This window comes from Mauremys reevesii, linkage group 12 (genome assembly GCF_016161935.1).
Source record: "Mauremys reevesii isolate NIE-2019 linkage group 12, ASM1616193v1, whole genome shotgun sequence".
NCBI lineage: Eukaryota > Metazoa > Chordata > Testudines > Geoemydidae > Mauremys > Mauremys reevesii.
Window position 1 is genome coordinate 17,175,682 of NC_052634.1, and position 22,273 is coordinate 17,197,954.

At 61.5% G+C, this 22,273-nt stretch overlaps 1 protein-coding gene across 3 annotated transcripts in view; it reads left to right on the plus strand.

The window, feature by feature from the left end:
- The window catches only part of LOC120375836 (roundabout homolog 3-like), a 130,665-nt gene that overhangs the window by 74,983 nt on the left and 33,409 nt on the right, over window positions 1-22,273 (plus strand). For 2 of the 3 annotated variants that reach the window (XM_039496796.1, XM_039496794.1), the window contains exons 3-9: window positions 4,084-4,241; window positions 4,825-4,945; window positions 7,814-7,952; window positions 8,639-8,766; window positions 9,374-9,385; window positions 16,786-16,910; window positions 21,499-21,670. In XM_039496796.1, coding sequence (XP_039352730.1) covers window positions 4,084-4,241; window positions 4,825-4,945; window positions 7,814-7,952; window positions 8,639-8,766; window positions 9,374-9,385; window positions 16,786-16,910; window positions 21,499-21,670 — 855 coding nt within the window. The remainder of the gene's footprint in view (window positions 1-4,083; window positions 4,242-4,824; window positions 4,946-7,813; window positions 7,953-8,638; window positions 8,767-9,373; window positions 9,386-16,785; window positions 16,911-21,498; window positions 21,671-22,273) is intronic. The other variant, XM_039496795.1, reaches the window with a different exon arrangement.

The window sequence follows — 22,273 nt, forward strand, 5'->3', positions numbered from 1 at the left end:
AGAAGAGAAGAGTGAGAGAGGATTTAATAGCAGCCTTCAGCTACCTGAAGGGGGGTTCCAAAGAGGATGGAGCTTGGCTGTTCTCAGTGGTACCAGGTGGCAGAGTAATGGTCTCAAGTTGCAGTGGGGGAGGTCTAGGTTGGATATTAGGAAACACTATTTCACTAGGAGGGTGGTGAAGCACTGCAATGGGTTACCTAGGGAGGTGGTGGAATCTCCATCCTGAGAGGTTTTTAAGGCCCAGCTTGACAAAGCTCTGACTGGGATGATTTAGTGGGGGTTGGTCCTGCTTTGAGCAGGGGGTTGGACTAGATGACCTCCTGAGGTCCCTTCCAACCCTGAGATTCTATGATCCATCAGAGGGGATGCAGAGAGGAATTCTGCATGGCTTGGACAATCGCCCTGGCCCTGGCAGAAACTGACCTCGCCTCTGTGCTTGGCTGGGTTTGCCCTGAGAGCCGGGGTTGGACATGCCTATCCTTTGCCTATCAGCACCACACCCATCTGACTGGCACGGAGAATCCCTTAGAAAACCAAAGAGCCTGGCGCTTGAGGGAACCCACATCTGGATGTAGCTCATGAGCATTCGGGTTCCACAGCTGCAGTGAGACCCTGGGAATGCCACTGTCAGACATGCCCAGGCCTCCCCGTTTACAGGGGAGTTACACAGGGTGGGAAGGGACCTGCTGCATCCTCGAGTCCACACCCTGCTACCACAGGCAGCCCTGACATCCAATCCTGGTCATGAACTGACCCAGCTCCAGCTGAAGCCCAGCCACCTTTTTCGCCGCCGCTGCTCCTTTTGGGAGGCAGTTCCAGAACCTCTCTCCTCTGGCGGCGAGAAACCAGCTTCTAATTTCCAGCCTAGATTATTCCTGGCCAGTTTATCCCCATTAGTTCTTGTGCCCTTTCACGTCCATTAGCTCTTCTCCGTCTCTGGTGTGTCCCCGCCTGCCCCATGTCTTCACCCAGAGCAATCCGATCCCTTTGCAGCCTGCATTTGCTAAGCTAACCCAGCCCCACTCTTTCAGTCTCCTCGTGCAGGATCGGTTCCCCATTCACAGAGCACCCAAAGAGCCTTCCCTGCTATGCTCCCTTTGGATTCCAGCTGGGTCTGCAGGGCCCCTTTGCACACCCGAGTAGTTACCAGGGCTTTTTCTGGGCCCTTTATAAGTTGGCTCCCACTGCCTGAAATGTCAGGGTTTGATGACACCCAGGGCCTGTCCTGCTTGGGTCAGAGGCCCTGATACCGATGGATGGCCTTGTGCTTTATACATCACACACTCATCATGTCAAGGAGAGTCTCAGCCTCCCAGTCAGTATTCCACTGTCCAGGAGGCCAGTTTGCATTGTCCCAGGCAGGGGGAGCTAAGGGCAGTGCCCCGTTCTGCCCTGCTTTGCTGGGAAAGCCCCATTGCTCCCCTGCCCTGGGGGGAACTCTGAAAGGGTGTGACCATGCCACACCTCTGCAAATGGCCAGGACTTGTTGTGGGCTCCTCTCCCACCCCGTGCAGCCGACAGGCATCCAGTTCTCCTGTGAATTCCCCCCGCCCCCATCCTCATGTGCCCCAAGGTAGCATCCCACGCCACAGAGCTGTGATGCTGCATCCCCGGGGGGCATTGGCCCCAGAGTCACAGCCTGGTGACAGGCCAATGAGGGCTGCTGGCGTCTGGGAGTCACGCGTCCTGGTGCGGAGCCCCTGGTTGGCCCAGGGCATACAAGACCCCTGTGCGTGCGCATTCATCTGCCGTCTGGTCTGTGTGGTAGCTGCTGGGCACCCTCGCAGAGTCTACCCCCGGGCTGTGCAGGCCCAGCACATCCATGCAGGTCAGGGTCTCCCCATCCCACAGATGTCCTGTACCCAGGGGACACGGTGTCAGGGAGTGGAGGAGGAGCCAAGGCCACCTTCGCTTCATTCAGAAAAAACAGCCATGGTACGCTCAAGCCTTGCCGGGGGCTTGGGGGAGGCCTGAGAACCCTTCACCCCAGGCCAATGAACCTGGCTAGTGGGCTGGCTGCAGGGACCTCCGCTCTGCTCCCCCGAGCTCTGGTTCTCCCTGTACAGAGCAGCTGGTCTGTGGGCTCCGGGTCCCGCTCTAGCCATGGCGCAGGGCCCAGACTCTCAGCTCGGGGAGCACGGGGCCAGCCTGAGTCTGGGGGTGTCACCACGGGAGACGCAGCCCCTTGGCCACAGCGGAAGCTCAGGAGGTGCCAGGGCCTGCCCCAGCAGCCACCAGTACAAAGAAAGCTGAAGTGGCTTCAGACACCCACCGTCCATTGGACCCACCGCGAATGGAGCTCCGGGGCATTGGCCTACCCAGACTAGCCCCCTCGTTGGTCGAGCTTTGTATGAAAATCCCAACGGTGCCCCCAGCTGAGTCTCCGGGGGCCAATGGCTGGATGCGCTGGGGTGATGCTTTGTCCCCCAGCTCCCTGGGGCCTCCCCTCTGGCTGTGGCCTCCCTGTGGTGTCCTTTGTGCCTCCTGCTGCTCTGAGTGCTAACCGGCTACTGCACGAGTCCCCAGGGTGAGCGGCCGGCTTGTAAATGCAGCGAATGAATTGTTGTTCTTGCTGCAGTGGCAGCGCAGGTGCGTTTGACAAGCAAAGGAGCAGTAAACGGCCCCACAGCCAGTTGTGCATTAAAGGCCTGACACTTTTCCGTAACGGTTATAAAACGCTGGGTTATTCTGGCCAGCGCTGGGTGATTGGAGAGCTGCCTGGAGCAGGAGAACGAGTGCTGCTGCAGCACAGTAATTGGTGGATTCTCTGTAACTGGGAGTCTTTAAATCATGATTTGAGGATGTCAGTAACTCAGCCAGAGGTGAGGGGTCTATTCCAGCAGTGGGCGGGCGAGGCTCTGTGGCCTGCGATGTGCAGGAGGTCAGAGATAATTCAGAGATGCTGGGGGGTGGGCAGGAGGCAGGGCAGCAGCAGGAGGGCTGGGGCACATGGAGGACTCTCCTGCCTTGTCTGCAATGGCAAGTTCTGTGTGTTGAGCAGGAGCAGTGACCTGGGGGAGCTCTGAGTCACTGGAGCTCTGGCTGGAGCCTCTGGTCGGGGGCACAGCGGGGACGAGCTGGGGTTTCTGACGGCTTTGGAGTGAGTGAGAGTCCTGGAGAATAGCCACTGCACTGCACTGCACTCCTTCCCACCCCCTAGCAGCCTTCAACTACCTGAAGGGGGGGGGGGTCCAAAGAGGATGGAGCTCGGCTGTTCTCAGTGGTGGCAGATGACAGAACAAGGAGAATGGTCTCAAGCTGCAGTGGGGGAGGTCTAGGTTGGATATTAGGAAACACTATTTCACTAGGAGGGTGGTGAAGCACTGGAATGGGTTCCCTAGGGAGGTGGTGGAATCTCCTTCCTTAGAGGTTTTTAAGGTCAGGCTTGACAAAGCCCTGGCTGGGATGATTTAGTTGGGGTTGGTCCTGCTTTGAGCAGGGGGATGGACTAGATGACCTCCTGAGGTCTCTTCCAACCCTAATATTCTATGATTTTATGATTCTAACAGCCCCCATCCCAAAGTGTACCTGAGGCTTCAGGCAGGCAGAGCGTCCCCAGCTTGCTCTGGGCACTTGTGTGGGGGGGTGCTTCCCTCCAGACCCGGTGGGGATCAGCCCTCACTCACAACAGGACATTTCCTGCCCCTCCTGACTCCTGTGGAAGGCTCCAGTCCTGGGAACCTAGCCGTGGGATTTGATTCCCCCTCTTGTGGCGTTCGCTGCCCGGCTGGCTCTGCCTTGTATGAGGAGACTGCCCCTGCTTGCCGCAGGTCACACACGCAGATTTGGGCATGCTGGCAAAGCGAGCCAGGCCGCGCCTCCTGCTGGGATTGGGCTTGGGGTTGGACACACCGGCCACGGGGACATGGCTCCCTGCAGGGCTGTCTTCACACTGGGCTCTCTGCTCCCACGGGCACTGGCTGGTGACAGGACAGCGAGGCAGGTGGAGAGGAGGGTGGGGGAGGCAGAGCATCCATGGCCATGGTTGTTTCTGGAGGGTACCTGCAGCTTTCTGCCTCTTTGCTGCCCGTGTGGCACCTTGCCCGGGAGCCTTGGCTCACGTGCTTGCCGTTCCATTTGCAGTTCTGCGCGATGACTTCCGGCAGGCCCCCAGTGACGTGGTGGTGGCGGCAGGCGAGCCGGCCGTGATGGAGTGCATACCGCCCCGGGGGCACCCCGAGCCCACCATCTCCTGGAAGAAGAACAGCATCCGCATCAGCGATAAAGACGAGCGCATCACGGTGAGGCCTCGCCCATCCCACGGGGCCGGGCGGGGAGGGGGCGAGCAGCGGGATTGGGTGTTTGCGGGGAGGGATAGCTCAGTGGTTTGAGTATTGGCCTGCTAAACCCATGGTTGTGAGTTCAATCCTTGAGGGGGCCTCTTAGGGATCTGGGGTAAAAAACTGTCTGGAGATTAGTCCTGCTTTGAGCAGGGGATTGGACTAGATGACCTCCTGAGGTCCCTTCCAACCCAGGTATTCTATGATTCTATGATCTGTCCCAAGGTGTAGACGGCGTAGGGCATGCTGGGGGAATATGTCCTGGAGGGTGTTGGGGTAGCGTGCAGCGAGGGGGCTATGGGAACATCTGTCCTGTGGGGTGGGGGAACTAATGGTGGTGTCTGTCCCATGGGAGCAGGGTGGAATGCAGGGAAGGGGCCGTGGGAACGTCTGTCCTGCAGGGTGCAGGAGCTAATGTAGGTGTGTCTGTGCCACGGGGGCGGGGGTGGCATGCAGGGAGGGGTCCGTGGGAGCATCTGTCCTGCGGGGTGACATGGGGACAGCGTGTGACTCAGCTACTCTGAGCTCCTCCTCTTTGGTGCAGATCCGGGGGGGGAAGCTGATGATGTCCAACACCAGGAAGAGCGACGCTGGCATGTACGTCTGTGTGGCTACCAACATGGTGGGGGAGCGGGACAGCGAGCCGGCCGAGCTGGTGGTGTTTGGTGCGTAGTACCTGGGGCCGGGGTGGGGCGGGGCTGGCCAGGGTGGGTGGCTGGGTGTCACGGAGCTCGGCTCCATGGCTGTTCCCCTGCACAGCACCAAGCCTGGCTGCTGAGCTAAGCGCTTCGAGACGTGCCCCGTAACCAAGGCACCGGAGCTGAGTGGCCAGGCATCAGGCTGGGAATACCCAGACTACATCTCAGCAGCCTTTCCCCCTAGGTGCAAGCCGGTCTGGCTGGGTCTGGCCCAGTGTGCGGCCCCCAATGGCAGCTTCCCTGCTGCTGCAAGCTGGGACTGAAGGCTGCGCTCCGCCCCAGAAGTGGCTGCATGGCGGCCATGCTGTCTGTACGTGGTTAGGGCCACCCGGGGTGCCAGACGTTATTAATCAAACACCCTAAACTCACAAACAGGATCTATGTGGGAACATTTGCAAGCTGCCCCCAGGAATCTCCAGCCCAGAGCAGCACCACTGAGTCACTCCCTCTCCATCGTCAGTCACGCCAAGGAGCCTTCTGTGTTTCCATTGCTGGAGGGGACTGAATGGCCATTAACGACCATCCCCTTCTCCAGGCCCTGATTGCCTCCTGCAGATCCCAGCCAGAACCCACCAGCCAGCTAGATCCAGGGACTTGGCTTCTGCAAATAGCAGCCCTGGCCCCAGCAGCCTGATGTAGCTCAGAGCTCGGGACTATTCGAGATCCCATCCCTGCTTGGCCCTTTCCTAGCCCTGCCATTCTCTGCTACTCGCCTAGTCCCAAACAGGCTCCTGGTCCCAGATCCGCAAAGGTACTTAGGTGCCTAACTCCCATGGATTTCAGGGGAGCCCAGGAGAGCAGCCCTGCCTGGGAACCCTGTGCCTCGGGAGGCAGAGGTGCCGTGCTGGGAGCTGGAAATGGTTTACTGCTCTGGCCAAAGAAGCCATAAATGAGGCAAGGTGTTTTTCTGAGCAGCCCTGGCTGGAGCCCGAGTGGGAAACCAGTTCCTGCCTATGTTGTTGCCAGTCTTGGGTGCTGAGATGTTTCTCCCTCTTCCTTCCATTGCTCCATCCCATCCGCTGGGTGGAAGGCGGTGGGACCTCTCTGTGTCGGCCGGGCTGGCCAGGCCACAGCCCTGCACATTGCTAGCACAGCAGCATCCCACGCGATTTCCACGCGCTGATTTCTGCAGCTCTAGAGCTGCTGGTTGGCAGCTGTGAACTGGACAGGCAGCTGCATAATGGGGACTAATAACCCTGCGGCCCCAGCCAGTTCCTACAGGGCAAGTGGGTGGGGCTACAGAGGCCAAACTCCGTGGGCAGGGCTGGACCACGCCGGCTGGGTACGTACTGGGAGACGTGGGCACCAACTTCTCCTGGTGCCAGTGGGTGCTCGACCCCCTCTCTGCCCCCGGCCTTGCCCCAGCTCCGCCCCTGACCCGCCCCCATTCCAACTCCTTCCCCAAATCCCCGCCCCAACTCCGCCCCTGACCCGCCCCCATTCCAACTCCTTCCCCAAAGTCCCCGCCCCAACTCCGCCCTCTCCCTGCCCCTATTGGACTCCTTCCCCAAATCCCCGCCCTAGCCCCTCCTCTTCCCCATCTCCTCTCCTGAGCGCTCCGCATTCCCGCTCCTCTCCCCTCCCTCCCACAGCTTGTTATGCTGCGAAACAGCTGTTTCATGGTGGCAAGCTCTGGGAGGAGAAGCAGGGACGTGGCGTGCTCAGGGGAGGAGGCGGAGGTGAGCTGGGGCGGGGCGGAGAGCTTGGCTGCCGGTGGATAGAGCACCCACCAATTTTTCCCTGTGGGTGCTCCAGCCCCGGAGCACTCACGGAGTCGGCGCCTATGCCGGGAGGCAGAGCCTGATGGAGGAGGCGCTTGTCCTCTCATTGCTAGACCCACTGTGTGACTAGAGCCCTCTGAGCTCCAGGCCCATCAGCCTTCCAGCAGCCACTGGGGGGGCAGAGCCCCCAGGAGCAGGGGGTGAGGCTGCATGAGCCCCCAGGAGGAGGGAGTGAGGCTGCGTGAGCCCCCAGGGAGCAGGGGGTGAGGCTGCGTGAGCCCCCAGGGAGCAGGAGGTGAGGCTGCGTGTGCCCCCAGGGAGCAGGGGGTGAGGCTGCGTGTGCCCCCAGGGGGCAGGGGGTGAGGCTGCGTGTGCCCCCAGGGAGCAGGGGGTGAGGCTGCGTGAGCCCCCAGGGAGCAGGGGGTGAGGCTGCGGGTGCCCCAGGGGCAGGGGTGAGGCTGCGTGTGCCCCCAGGAGCAGGGGTGAGGCTGCGTGAGCCCCCAGGGGGCAGGGGGTGAGGCTGCGTGAGCCCCCAGGGAGCAGGGGGTGAGGCTGCGTGCGCCCCCAGGGAGCAGGGGGTGAGGCTGCGTGTGCCCCCAGGGAGCAGGGGGTGAGGCTGCGTGAGCCCCCAGGGAGCAGGGGGTGAGGCTGCGTGAGCCCCCAGGGAGCAGGGGGTGAGGCTGCGTGAGCCCCCAGGGAGCAGGGGGTGAGGCTGCGTGCGCCCCCAGGGAGCAGGGGGTGAGGCTGCGTGTGCCCCAGGGAGCAGGAGTGAGGTTGCGTGTGCCCCCAGGAAGCAGGAGTGAGGTTGCGTGAGCCCCCAGGGAGCAGGGGGTGAGGCTGCGTGAGCCCCCAGGGAGCAGGGGGTGAGGCTGCATGAGCCCCCAGGGAGCAGGAGTGAGGCTGCGTGTGCCCGTCTGACCAGCAGAAGGAGGCTCCGATCCCATGGGGCCGGCTTCTCCGACATTTTCTGTGTGCATCCTCTGAGTCTGGCACCACTGCCCGTGCAGGGGTCGGAGGCTGCGGGGCGGCAGCTCTGTGGGGTCTCTGCGCTTGGTGTGGGCCGTATGGCTCCTGCGTTCAGTCCTGACGCTGCCTTGCTGGCCTGTCTTGGCAGAGCGCCCCACGTTCATCCGCAGGCCCATCAACCAGGTGGTGCTCGCTGACGACAGTGTGGATTTCCACTGTGAGGTGCAGGGGGACCCAGTGCCGACATCCCGCTGGCGCAAGGAGGAAGGGGAGCTGCCGCGGGGCAGGTAAGAGATGAGAGGCGAGGCCCTTTCCTGGGATGGGGTGCAGCAGGAATGTTCCAGGCCAGGCAGGGCTGGGCTGCCTGTGCGCTCCCGGCTTGCTCCACGCACACAGCTGCACAGGAGAGCTAGGGCTGAGATGCTAAACGACGTAGCTAAACCAGTTCTGCGTTGTGTGTGGACACCCCAGGGCTGCTCTGCATGAGACATGCACCAGGTGAACACAAGGGTGACTTTAACCCGGGTGGATACGTGGGTTCCGGTCTGAGCAGCTTATTCTAGTTTAGTGAACCCTGTTCCTACCCAGAATCAGAGCGTCCACGCAGGGTCTGACAGCTTTCTCACCAGACAAGCCTGGACTGCCTGGCTCATGAGGGGTTCGCTTGCCCCGTTAGAGCCGTTCAGTCTGACTCCTGGAGTGAATGTGGTCCCAGGACAGGACTCATAGTGGAAATCCCCACCTACCCAGAGAGGATTGCTAGCCCCCAACACCCTCCCGCTTACCTAGATGGGTCTGGAGGCATGAAGCTGGGCCCTGACCAAGGAAATGCCAGGCAGCATTTCTCCCCCAGGGTGGGCCGGGTGGGAATGGTCTCCGGGTGCAACACTGGCACCAACGTGGCACTGGCACCCTGGGCACCGGTGCTGGCGCCAGGCCGGGCTCTCACAGCATTTGTTTCTGTCAATCCCAGGGCAGAGATCCAGAATGACAACACCTTGCGGATCAGCCGGGTCAGCGCTGAGGACGAGGGCACCTACACTTGCGTGGCAGAGAACAGCGTGGGCAAGTCGGAGGCCTCCGGCTCGCTCAGCGTCCATGGTAAGGGGTCGCTCAGGGGGCCAGGCAGTGATGGGGGCTGCTGGTGGTGGGACATACGGAGTCGAGGAGGAGATGAGCAGCCCCGTTTTCTCAGCACCCAGGAATGGGGAGATCCCAGCCCAGGGCCCGAGTGCTCCTCAGAGGCGGCTGACACTAGTCGGGCACTTAGCGCGGCCGGGGTGTTAGATGTGAATCATTTCCAGTGCTAGGGGCTGGCGGGATGGAGGGAGATGGGCCAGGGTCCCTTGCTGAGCCAGACCAGTCTCGGTCGATCCCCTCTGGTTACAATTCAGCACCAGCAACTGGGCCCAGCTAGCCACAGCCTTGGTACCGACTGGCTGGGCCGAGGTTAGTCCCTGGGAAGGCGATTCAGCCTGGCCATGTAGGCAGGCCCCCTCCTCGCACGATCCGTCTGTTCCATGCTGCTGGCACACAGCAGGCTCAGTCACTGGGAGGCCGAGTGGGCCCGGCACTCGGCAGAGCCGAACGCGGTGGCACAGATTCACTCTGCTTCTCGGCCCCTCGTGCGTACTGTCACCGTAACGCTCCCCCGGCTTCGCTGGACCCTGCTCATCTCACGCCTGTTTCTCTGTGTTCTCTGTTCCAGTGAGCCCATTCCGTGAGTATCCATTTCATCTCATACCCTGGGGCATGCGGGGCGGGGCGGGGCCGGGCTGTGCATGTGACATTCCTGTGGGCTCATGAGGCCATAGTGGGAGACGATCTATGCAGGAGGCTCTGTGCCCGCTCTCCACAGGCTGCGGCGCTCTGCCAGCTGCCTGTGTTCGAGCATCGGCGAGCACGCTAAAACCTCCCGGCGGGGACACCCAACCCTGGCTCCCAGCAATGGGCCTGGCTGGCCTACAAGGGCTTTTCCAGCTCTCCTTTCTGGGAGAAGAGGGAATTCAGAGCAGCCTGCAGTGGGAACCCAGCTGGCCTTCAACTGGCTGCAGAGCATTTGGCTAGTGAATCTGATCAGGTCTCTCCCACCATGGACACCTCCCTCCCTCCCTCTCTCTCTCTCTCTCAGCTGAAAAGCCACTGGGTTCCAGCATGGAGCTTGGGAGTTAATTAACACTAGCCCACTCTGTGGCCCTGTGATTGCCCTCTGGCCACAGAACCGCTGTGCAGTGTTCGAATCCGCAGTGTCCCTCCCCCGTCTCCAGCATGTGGACGAGCCACGTGTCAGCCCCATGGAATAGCGACTATCTGGAGTGCATTAAGTCAGAGCCACAGGACACCCCCCCGCCCCCATCGCTCACATTACAGCAGTAACTAGGCCTGGCCCTGCGGCTGATGCAGCCAGAGGGTGCTGGGAGCAGGCTCTGGGCAGGGTGCGGTTGGCTTCAGCCCGTCAGGTGTGTATTGGGGCAGCCCTTGACAAAATGGCTTTCCTTGTAGTGGCGAAAATGAGGGCACGACGGTGAGCTAGTGATGGGGCCAATGCAGAGCCTGGCTCCCTTTGCTCAGCCCGCTGGGCAGCCCCCAACTCCAGTCAGTTTCCTGCCTCTGATCTGCCCCCTCCGATCTGCCCGTGCCCATTATCAGCAGCGCCCGTTCAGGGCTTCCTGGGGCACCCACGTCATTCGGCCTCGTTTCCTCCTGGCCTTTGAAGTGGAGCAGGAGCAGAACATGGGGGTGGATTTCCTGAATCAGTCTCCACCGGCCCTGCTCCAGGCGGGCGCCTGGCCCCTTTGAAGCCCGGGGGGGAGGGGTACTTTGTGAAGAGGCTTCTCCGGCACCGCTGCTGCTGCCCCCTCCCTTCCAGCCACGGCCATTGAGATGTGATTGTGGAGCAGGTGGTTGCACAGACACAGGCTGTTGCTGGGAGAGGTCACAGGTCGCAGGATTTGAATCCAAGCACTGGGCAGAGCCAGCTGAGCTCCCTTTCCAATGAGCCTCCCACAAGAGCATACAAGGTGCATCCCACTGCTCTGGACCAGGGGCAGCCTGCCCTCCAGGCAAAGGGGAGGGGGCAGCATTGGCTTCCTCAGGGCTTGGTTACGCCTCCAGCTGCAGATCTGCTTCCCAAGCCAAGCCGGGCCTGCGGGTTCCTGGCACGTGCCACCTCCCTGTCCTGTGTGGGGATGGCTCTGGGAACTCGGCTCTGGGGACTTACTGCACTAAACAGACTTTGTGATGGGAGCCAGAGCCTCAGCTGGTGTAAGTGAGCAGAGCCATTGGTGCAGAGCACTGGGCCCTGCTCTGGATTTGCCCCGGTCTGGGCCGCACAACCCCTGGTCCGTCCCACATGCAGATCAATAACAATTAAACAGCCCCAGGTTTTTCTTTTCCTGCCATGGAAATTCAGCTGGGGAGAGCTAGCAGCTTTGTGGGGGGGGGTCGCATTAGCATGGGGGTACCTAGCAATCCATAACTTCATCAAAGCGGTGCCTGCAGGGATCAGCCTGACAATGGCACACCTGAAGCTCTATGTGATAGCGCCCGGTGCCCCATAAAGACTTTACAGCTCTGCATTGTCTCCCTGCTCCTGGAGGGAGGGGGAAGGGGCGGGCAGAGGGGAGATAAGACGGGCAATTAGCATTTGTAAAACCTGATGTCATTTGTCTTCCATTGAGAGGAAAGAAAAGGCTTTGAACAGCCAGCGGTGGATGGGGGAGGGTTAGTTATTTATGGGACGGGGGCTGATTTAGGAGACTTTGCTCCTTTTCTTCTCTGTCCCTCCTCCCTCTTCCTCCTTCCATCTCCAAATCCTGCTCTGAGAGCCCGGAGGTTATCAGGAGGCACATCAATGCACCTTCCCCTGAGCGTTATGGCTCTATTCAGGAGAGTCCCACCACCAGCCTTGCCTGGCTCCCTCTTATCTCTCCCCTTGTAAATACCTCGCTGGGGGCGGCTGGTTTAGAATTGTCCCCTCTAGGAAGCAGGTGTGCCAGCCAGAGAAGAGTATAAGTCCCCTGTGCTACTGCAGGCCACATGCACCACACCGAGTCACACCGCTTCCTTCACGGGACACAGGCGGGCACCCAGGGCTCCGCGCTAGTCTGCTCAGGGAGATCCCCGGCTCCTGTAGTCCTGCAGACCGCTGCAAGCCCGGAAAAACCCAAGCACTGCCACTCACAGCTGTGGTTTCACTTCCACCGCCCACCGGTCGGTCTCTCCCCCGCCCGCACGGCGCACCCCACTCGGCTGCTGAGGCGCTGGGTCCTGACTGCCGGGAAGGCCAAGCGGGTGCTGGACGCTGCGCATTTGGAGTGGACAGTTGTGTTAAGGGGGCTGTGGTGGATGGTTGCTAACAAAGGGAATGGCTCAGTATCCAGCTGGAGCCAGCTAGTGAGTATCTATTGCTTCTCACGGGTGCCAGGAGCTGGGACAATATTTTATTTGGGGAGCGGGCTAGGTTGTAGAGTAGCTACTTTCTCAAACAGATTCCTTTGGGGCTGGTGTTTTCCATGCTCAGTCTCAGCCAATGTCCCCCTAATTTTTTACATCCAGGTGCAGAATGTATTTTTTTATGCACACCAATATGGAGGTGATGTGTGGTGGGGGTGGGGCCGAGGGTTCGGGTACAGGAGGGGCTCAGGGGTTGGTGGGGGTGGGGTTAGGGCTCTGGCTGGGGCTGAGGGCTCTGGGGTTGGGCCCGGGATGAGGGGGTTGGTGTGTGGGACGGGGCTCAGAGCTGGGGCAGAGGGTTGGAGTGCAGGAGGTGAGGGCTCCAGCTAGGGGTGAAGGCTCTGGGGTTGGGCCGGGGATGAGGGGGTTGGGGTGTGGGAGGGGGCTCAGAGCTGGGGCAGAGGGTTGGAGTGCAGGAGGTGAGGGCTCCAGCTAGGGGTGAAGGCTCTGGGGTAGGGGCAGGGATAAGGGGTTTGGGGTGCAGGCTGCCCTGGGGCTGCGACAGAGAGAGAGGACTCCCCCCAGCCCTCTATCACTGCAGCAGCCCAGGGCCGGGGGAGAGGCGCCTCACCCTGTCTGCGTGGCCCTTGATAGCCTGCTGCATTGCTGTGCGGCTTTGAGGGAACTTATGTCTCAGCCCAAGGCGGGAGAGGGGTGTCTCTGTCTCTCTGTCTGTCTGTGTGTGCACTAGAAATGTCAGAGGGCCAGATTCTGATCCTCTGCTCATCAGTAGAGGTACTATGGAGATGAGGCTGCTACAAAAACCTCCATTGAGTAGCACCTTATTCCACAACTGACCTTGCTGATCTCACACCCGGGAGGTCGCTTTGGGGCAAGGTGCCACTCAGCTGAGCGAGGGTGTCAGAATCTGGCTGAGTGTAGAGTCCAAATACTGGGCTGATCTTGGCCAAGGCTCTGGCGGTTCAAATGGGGCAGCTTTGCCCGTGGGTTGGGGTATTCTGCATCCCCCCAGTGTTTTTAACCTCGAGTTAGTCAGATTATTGACCAGGATGCTCAGCGAGATGTTCAAGGATTTAAATCCAGAATGTCCCACTAGCCAGGCTGGGGGCTCCCAGCACAGACATAAGCTTTCACGGACCTGGGACCTACGAGGAGGATTTCACAACAGGAAAAAAGAATTGTTCCCAGTGTTAGCGACGTTCTTCCTGTGCAGAACGTGGCTCGCAGAGCCAGAGCTGGGATTAGTGCAGGGTGCCCTGGGCTGGGCTGTTTCCCTTTAGGGGACGGGTCTAGTCGCAGGCCTGTTCTTGCTTCTTCCTGATGGAAGACATGGAGTTCTGGGTTTTTTCCCCTACAAATATGAGAAAAGTCAAGTCTGCCCTGGCTGGAGAGGTCTGTCTAGAGAATGTTTACTGGGAGCTCTTGCAGCTGAATGGAAGGGGAAATGATGTGGAACCATTAGCACAGGCTTCCTTTATCCAGACTGTTAATTAGACATTGGAGTTAAATGTGTTACCGTAAAAACCCTACATCCAAAGGGTTTTACAGTCTGAGTAGGAAACCAGCCCCTCTGTTCCGCTTCCACTCTCTTGATTAACGTGCTGCTGCCTTTCATAGCGTCTGCCTTTTGTGCAGCTCTGTGTGTGATGTTTCTTATGGATGAAAGTGTTGCCAGTTCTCCCACTCTGCCCCAAGCAGCAGCAGGGGGCGGGACACGGAGCTATTGAACACGTGGAAGCTATGGTTGGGGTTGGTGAGGCCTGGGGGGGTTGGTGGTTCGCTAAGTGAGTGGATGGGTGCTGGGGACGTAGGAGGATGAGTGGATGCTGAAGGGAGTCACTGGGTGTCTGGGGTCAATGGGTACTGGGGTATCTTGGGGGCAGCTCGGGGCTGGCTGTTCTGGAGACTTGGCAGGAGGTAACTGGGAAAGCTGGTTGGCACCAGTACTAGCCTCCCTCCCTCTTCTGCTGCCCTCTCTCCTTCCTGCTCCTTCCCTACTGGGACCCAGCCTCGGGAACAGGAGTAGAGGCAAAGGAGCTGCCTGGCTGCCTCCAGAACAGGGCCACGGCAGCCGGCAGGTGCTATCACCGGCGTCCCCTGCAGCCTGGGCACTGTGAGGTCCCAGCAGGGCTGCAGGGAGGCGTGGCAGGGCTGCCCGTGCACAAGGGCCGAGCAAGATGCCACACTCGGCAACGCTGCCCGTTTAGCCTGTTCTCTGGGCCCAGGCAGACAGTGCTAGTGTCAGAGAAAAGAAGGAAGAAAATGCGGCCCCTTCTGGCCTTCGCTGTGGGTGACAGAGAAAGAATGAGCTCCCAGTCCCACTGGGCAGCCTCTGCCAATGCACCCTGCAGCTCTGGGCCTCTCTCCAGGGACCCGGCAGCACTCCTGCTCTGTCAGAGGAACGGAAGGCGGGGGGCTGCGGTATCTTTGTGGCTGTTCTCCTCTGTAAACAGCCCATCGGACGCCCCGGCACCTGGGAGAAGGCCCAGGGCTTCCCAGCTGTGCTGGATTCCCCAAGCTCAGGCTGCCATGTTACCACAGAATCATAGAAACGTCAGGACCCTTGAGAGGTCATCGAGTCCCACCCCCTTTGCTGAGGTAGGACCAAGTAACCCTAGACCATCCCTGATGGGAGTTTGCCAACCTGATCTTAAAAACTTCCAGTGCTGGGGATTCCACACCCTCCCTTGGAAGCCTGTTCCAGAGCTTAACTACCCTGAGAGTTAGAAAGTTTTTCCTGATATCTAACCTAAATCTGCCTTGCTGCAGACTAAGCCCATTGCTTCTTGTCCTGCCTTCAGTGGCCATGGAGAACAATTGATCACTGTCCTCTTATAACAGCCTTAACCGCTACGAAGGCTCTCAGTCTTCTTTTCTCAAGACTAAACACACCCAGTTTTTTTAACTCCTAGGTCAGGTTTTCCTCCTAGGTCAGATTTTTTAAACCTTTGATAATTTTTGTTGCTCTCCTCTGGACTCTCTCCAGTTTGTCCACATCTTTCCAAAGTGTGGCACCCAGAACTGGACACAGTGCTCCAGCCGAGGCCTCACCAGTGCCAAGTAGAACAGGACAATTACCTCTTGGGTCTTACATGCAACGCTCCTGCTAATACACCCCAGAGTATTGCCTTTTTCACAACTGCATCTCGTTGTCTCACATTCAATTTGTGATCCACTATAACCCCCAGATCCTCTCCAGCAGCACTGCCACCTAGCCAGTTATTCCCCATTATGTAGCTGTGTGTTTGATTTTCCTTCCTAGGTGATGTACTTTGCTCTTCTCTTTATTGAATTTCATCTTGTTGAATTCAGACCAGTTTTCCAATTTGGCCAGGTCGTTTTGAATTCAAATCCTGTGCCCCCAAGTGCTGGCACCCCCTCTCAGTGTAGTGTCATCTGAGAGAGTCCCCCTCTCTGTTAGCCAAGTCATGAACGAGAACATTGACTAGTACCGGACCCAGGACTGATCCCTGTGGGACTTCATTAGAAATCCTCCCAGTTTGGGAGCGGACCATGGATAACTACTGTTTGAGGGCGGTTTCTCAACCTGATGTGCCCCCACCTTGCAGTAAATTCCTCTAGAGCACTGCCCTAGTTTGCTGATGAGACTGTCACGCGGGACTGTGTCAAAAGCTTTACTAAAATCACGCTCTATCTCATCTCTGGCTCCCCCGCAGCCCCCAGGCCAGTGACCCTGCCACAGAAGGGAATGAGGTTGGTTTGGCATGGTTTGCTGCGCCTCCCTTGTGCTTGCTGCCCCGGCGTTAGCTTAGGCCTGACATGCAGCATGGCAGAGCCCCAGTCTCCAGGAAGGGCACTGGCTCCGGTGTCACTACCCCTGCATAGATGCTGTGTCCTGATACGGTACCATAGGCACCAACTCCGTGGGTGCTCCGGGGCTGGAGCACCCACAGGGAAAAATTAGTGGATGCTCAGCACCCGCCAGCAGCCAAGCTCCCCTCACCCCCCGCCCCATCTCACCTCCTTCCTGCCCCGTGCGCTGTGTCTCTGCTCCTCCGTCTACCTCCTAGTGCTTCCCGCCCAGCTGCCGCCAAACAGCTGTTTGGCAGCGTTAGCATGCTCCGGGAGGGAGGGGGAGGAGGTGGGGAGGAGGCGGAGACCGGGCAGGGATTTTGGTAAGCAGTTGGAATAGGGGTAGGGAGGGGGTGGAATCGGGGTGGGGACTTTGGGGAAGGGGTTGGAATGGGAGTGGGGCAGACATGGGAAGGGGCAGGCCAGGGGCGGGGCCTCATGAAAGGAGTGGGTTGGAGGCGGGACTGGGGGCAGAGGTGGGGTCGAGCACCCATGGGGAAGTTGGCACCTATGTCTGGTACCCCATTAGGCTGCGCCCTGCAAGCCCAGCTCTGTCCCAGTGCAGCATGTCAGCATTAGGGGTTTGTTCTGCGGTCCCTGTAGCCACACAGCTGTGTGCTGTGAGCTCCCTTGCTGCAGACAGGCCCAGCGCGCCAGTTCCTGGTCAGCTGCCTGGAGGCTCAGAGAAATGTACAGACCTCTGGGCTATGGAAATATGTTCTGCTAGCCAATGCAGCGTCCCCTCCCCACCTCCTGGGGGAGCATTTCTGCAAAAAAGCCCCAGGCGCCCCGAGCCCCAGCGCCTGGCGACCCCCTGCTGTTGGGCAAAACCCCTTCTAAAGTTTTGCAACCCGTGTCTATTTGTTTCTCTTTCTTTTCACCCGTTCTCAGTTCCGCCCCAATTAGTGACGCGCCCTCGGGACCAGATTGTAGCTCAGGGCCGCACCGTGACCTTTCACTGTGAGACCAAAGGAAACCCGCCACCGGCTGTGTTCTGGCAGAAGGAGGGCAGCCAGGTAGGTTCTGCATGCCCCCCTCCCCTGAGCGTGTACCAATGCCTACCCATGCCCGTGTCCCACGCCCCTGCCTGGGGTGCTCTGTTCTCCCAAAGCCAGATTGCGAAGCTCTGGCTGCCTAGCCCAGGACTCGGAGCCCATCGGGAGGCTGTGACCTGCCCTCCAGCCTCAGCGGGTGTATTCACATCCGGGGTCCCTGGCCAGTGTGATCACAGTCCCCAGCAGTGCTCCCAGGGCACAAACCTGGTCCCGTCCCACCCGGAGCCAGGAGGGACCCAGTCCCTGGGGTTGAGACAGCATCTAGGCCTCTCTGGACAAGCAGCTGGCTGATTCTGCACTTGTGAGCTGGGCGGCTAGGGCCCGTGGGGACGTCTAGGCTGCAGCGGGGAGGCGTCAGCCCCAGGGAGGGTAGACTCATGTCAGCTCAACGCCCAGCTAGCGCTAAGAAGAGCCGCCCGATGCCTTGGTGTGAGCTCAGCAGCTCACCTGAGCCACTGCGGGTACAACAACATTCACGCTGCTGGAGCTGAGTGAGCGCGAGCTGGGAATCCCGCTGTCCTTGGCGAGCGAGTGTCTGCGTGGCAGGGAGCAGGGCACCCTGCGCTGTGGCGAAGTCAGCAGGAAGCCAGGGAAGGAACATCCTCTGCTGGGCACTACACGTGCGAGGCCTGGCTGAGTCAGTCAGGCAGTGACTCCCCTCCGTTGCCTCCCCTGAGGCTCCTCTGCCCGCCAGCCTGCTGCCTGTCCCCTGCGGGCTGCCCTGGGATCCAGCCCTTGGGCTGTGTCAAGCCCAGTTCATTCTGGCTTGGATTCGGGGAGCTCTCCCAGGCATGGTCCTGCTGCCCAGTTCCAACCAGGTCATCCTCACTGCTGAGACGCCTCCGTGCCCAGCCCCGCTCCTAGGCCCTGGCTTTGGGTGGCTCCCAGCACGGGCCCACTTGGTCCATCCCTGGAGCTTTGCTCAGCTGTTTAAGTGGCCCTGGCAGTGGGGCTCACCCCGCAGCGAATCACCCCCAGCTGCCCTGCTGCCTGGAGCGGTGCCGTGGCCGTGCCAGGGCTATGCTGGGGGTGGCTGAGGCTCCTGCAGGCGGGCGAGGCACTGGCGAGACCCACTGCAGGAGTCAAGAGGCCAGCGGTATTGCCCCGAGAGGGTGAGGCATGAGGAAGGCAGCCCCTGGGGTGAGGGGGGGAGGCAGCACTTTGCCTATGGAGGGGGAGGGGTGATGGGTGGGGAAGGGAGGTCAGTGAGTACAAGGCGGGGGGTACAGCAGGGCCAAGGGGGCCCAGCCCAACAGTGTATCTAGCTCTCCTCCTCTGCCAGACGCTGCCCCCTCATGCCATGGGCCTCTGGCCTCAGCCTGGGGGCCAGCTGTTTTCTGCTGCCCCCTCAGGGTGCTGTGTCTTCCTCCGAGTCAGGTCTTCTCCACCCGACTCAGCTTCCCTGCACCCACCCGGGCTCCCAGGCTCCAGCTTGTCCCCACTGCCCCCCACACCCACCCGGGCTCCCAGGCCCCAGCTTGTCCCCACTGCTCCCCACACCGCCCTGGGCTCCCAGGCCCCAGCTTGTCCCCACTGCCCCCCACACCCACCCGGGCTCCCAGGCTCCAGCTTGTCCCCACTACCCCCACACCCACCCGGGCTCCCAGGCCCCAGCTTGTCCCCACTGCCCCCACACCCCTGGACTCCCAGGCCCCAGCTTGTCCCCACTGCCCCCCCCCCCCACCCGGGCTCCCAGGCCCCAGCTTGTCCCCCACTGCCCCCACACCCACCCGGGCTCCCAGGCTCCAGCTTGTCCCCACTGCCCCCCACACCCCCCTGGGCTCCCAGGCCCCAGCTTGTCCCCACTGCCCCCCACACCCACCCGGGCTCCCAGGCCCCAGCTTGTCCCATTACCCCCACACCCACCCGGGCTCCCAGGCCCCAGCTTGTCCCCACTGCCCCCACACCCCCTGGGCTCCCAGGCCCCAGCTTGTCCCCACTGCCCCCACACACCCGGGCTCCCAGGCCCCAGCTTGTCCCCACTGCCCCCACACCCCTGGGCTCCCAGGCCCCAGCTTGTCCCCACTGCCCCCACACCCCTGGGCTCCCAGGCTCCAGCTTGTCCCCACTGCCCCCCACACCCACCCAGGCTCCTAGGCCCCAGCGTGTCCCCACTGCCCCCCACACCCACCCAGGCTCCTAGGCCCCAGCTTGTCCCCACTGCCCCCCACACCACCCTGGGCTCCCAGGCTCCAGCTTGTCCCCACTGCCCCCCACACCCACCCAGGCTCCTAGGCCCCAGCTTGTCCCCACTGCCCCCCACACCCACCCAGGCTCCCAGGCCCCAGCTTGTCCCCACTGCCCCCCACACTCCCCTGGGCTCCCAGGCCCCAGCTTGTCCCCCACTGCCCCCACACCCACCCGGGCTCCCAGGCACCAGCTTGTCCCCACTGCCCCCACACCCACCCGGGCTCCCAGGCTCCAGCTTGTCCCCACTGCCCCCCACACCCCCCTGGGCTCCCAGGCCCCAGCTCAGCTCCCAGCTTGACTCTGTCCTGGCTCCCTCCCCCAGACCCTGGCTCAGTTGAACACTGACCCACCCCCACTCCCTGCCTGGGCCCTGGCTCAGTTCAGCCCCCTGGGTTCCCCTCCCCAGGCTCCCCCAGCTAAGGAACTTGCTGCCCTGCAGTGCACGTTTCTACAGTGACTGTGCTCTGCTGCCCTGCCGGGGCCCTTGCCTGCGAGTGCAGGGCTCCCCCCTTGCCCGCTGGCCATGCAGAGCCGAGGGAACCGTACCGCATGCGTGAGAGCAGTCTCGGCTGGAGCGCGCCGGGAGGGGCTCGGTGTGCAGGGACCCAGGAACCTGACACCAGGGCCAGTGAGCACCGAACCCCGCTGGGAACAACCATAGGAATGAACCAAGCCCCGGAGACAGGGCAGTGCCTTGGCCCGGGAGTATCGGAGCCCAGGCTGGAGAGGCAAAGAGATCGGAGCTCAGGGACTGAAACAGGGGAATGCTCTGCTCCCTGGGGTCCCGCAACAGCTTCTGGCCAGTGGAGCAGGACGACTCCGTTCTGCTCGGCAGGGCCTTGCCGGGGTCTGCAAGCAGATTCCAGTGTGTGCTCGGCTTTCCTCGGTCAGAACCGCCGGGTGAGCTGCGTGCATGCCTGCCACGTGCTGTCTGCCAGCCTGGCACCCAGGGGCCTGCATGACACCACAGGCTACACGGCTCAGACGGGCAAGGCAGTGTGTTTGCTTTTCTGTGCCTAGCGCACCAGCTGCCAGATCTCCAAAGAGCCGCACCTGCCTGGCAGCTGCTCTTTCCATCTCATCCCTTCTGTTTTGCTCCATCGTCTGTTGTCCATTTCCTTTGGCTCCTCTGGCATGTTTGCAGCAGAGGCCCAGAACTGCCCCCAGGGCCTGGCGAGGCCAGGAGTGCTGCGCTGTGACGTAGCCTCTCTCTGCCCACATGCTCGGTAGGAGGAGAGGAGGCGTCAGACAGGGATTGTGGCACACCAGGGCCTTCTGCTGTACACAGCTCCCTCCTCACCCAGGAACAGAAACCCTGAGGGAGGGTGGGGTGCAGGCATCCCCATCCTCCAGCAGCCATTCTCCTTGGGGAATGCTTCCCTTGTTAAGGGGGAAGCACCACAAACGCGAGCTCCAGGTGCTTTCCAGATGGAGTGGGCCTGGCTGTACGCTCTGACAGCTAGCGGGAGAGGCCTGGCCGCGCGCTCCGAGGGCTGGCGGGAGAGGCCTGGCCGTGCGCTCCGAGGGCTGGCGGGAGAGGCCTGGCCGTGCGCTCCGAGGGCTGGCGGGAGAGGCCTGGCCGTGCGCTCCGAGGGCTGGCGGGAGAGGCCTGGCTCCGCGCTCGGAGAGCTGGCGGGAGAGGCCTGGCCGCGCGCTCCGAGGGCTGGCGGGAGAGGCCTGGCTGCGCGCTCCGAGGGCTGGCGGGAGAGGCCTGGCCGCGCGCTCCGAGGGCTGGCGGGAGAGGCCTGGCCGCGCGCTCCGAGGGCTGGCGGGAGAGGCCTGGCTCGCGCCGAGAGCTGGCGGGAGAGGCCTGGCCGCGCGCTCCGAGGGCTGGCGGGAGAGGCCTGGCCGTGCGCTCCGAGGGCTGGCGGGAGAGGCCTGGCCGCGCGCTCCGAGGGCTGGCGGGAGAGGCCTGGCCGCGCGCTCCGAGGGCTGGCGGGAGAGGCCTGGCCGCGCGCTCCTAGGGTTGGCAGTGGCTTTGTAGGACTGTTATTCATGTTCAGTGAGATTGAAGGTGAATCTGGGAGCCTGAAACTCCCCTGAAAAGCTCCCATAGCCCAGGCTGGCCCCTTGCTGCCCTTTTCAGGGCATGAGACTGTGCCGGGTCCTCTGTCTGTCTATGCACTGGTGCAGGGGGCTCTGCCTGATGTCATGAACAGCCCCTCCACCTGCCCTGCATAGCGTCTGGGGAGGGCTGGCCTCAGTGGTGTTTCCTGAATTTGGCTGGCCCTAGGTGGGGCACTACCAAAATCAGCCCAGCCGCTCCCTGCAGAGGCCCTGTACACCCCATGCCTCTGGGCCGCCCTCGGCTCTCACTAAGTGTAGAGTCTGGGGCTCTCCCCTTGTGTCTGCCCTGCAGATCCTGCTGTTCCCCAGCCAGCCCCCTCAGCCCATGGGCCGCTTCTCCGTGTCCCCGAGTGGCGAGATGACCATCACGGAGGTGCAGACAGCAGATTCCGGGTACTACATGTGCCAGGCCATCAGCGTGGCGGGGAGCATCCTGGCCAAAGCCCTGCTGGAGGTGGAGGATGGTGAGTACTTGTGAGTGTAAAGGCTCCAGTAAGGCCCTTCATGGTCAGGGAGAGCCCTTGGTGTGGTCCCCAGGCCAAGCACTGCGGAGTGGGGCCGGGGGCACAACCCCCTGTAATGCACAGGCCCCGCAGCAGGCTAAGTGCCCTGTAGGAGCTTGGAGTCGTGTGGTCAGCGTATTGCAGAGCTGAGGGGCTCTGGGCCTCGGAGCTCAGGGTGGAGCTGGCTCTAGGGGAGAAGTGGGGGGAGCTTGACATCTCCGTCCATGAGCGCTGGAACGTTTGCTGAGTTCCCAGGGTGCTGGAGAGGGAACGGCAGAGCGCAGGGGTGAGCCTGGCAAGGGGGCTCTGCCAGGGGGCACCAGTGGGCTTTGTTCATTCAGGCTGTCAGCTGGTTAGGTCCGGTAGTGCTCCCTCTGAGTCTGGGCGAGGTGCCATTCGAACCCCGCCCCTCTGTCCGGGCGGCAGGTTCTGGACCGTTGGAGCTGAATCCCCTCCGCCTTGCTGAGCTGGGGGCAGGGGCCAGCCTGATTGCTGAGCCCCTTGGAGCATGCCCCCTTACCCGCAGCACGCTCCCGTCGTGGCCCCTTGCTTGGGGTCGCAGGG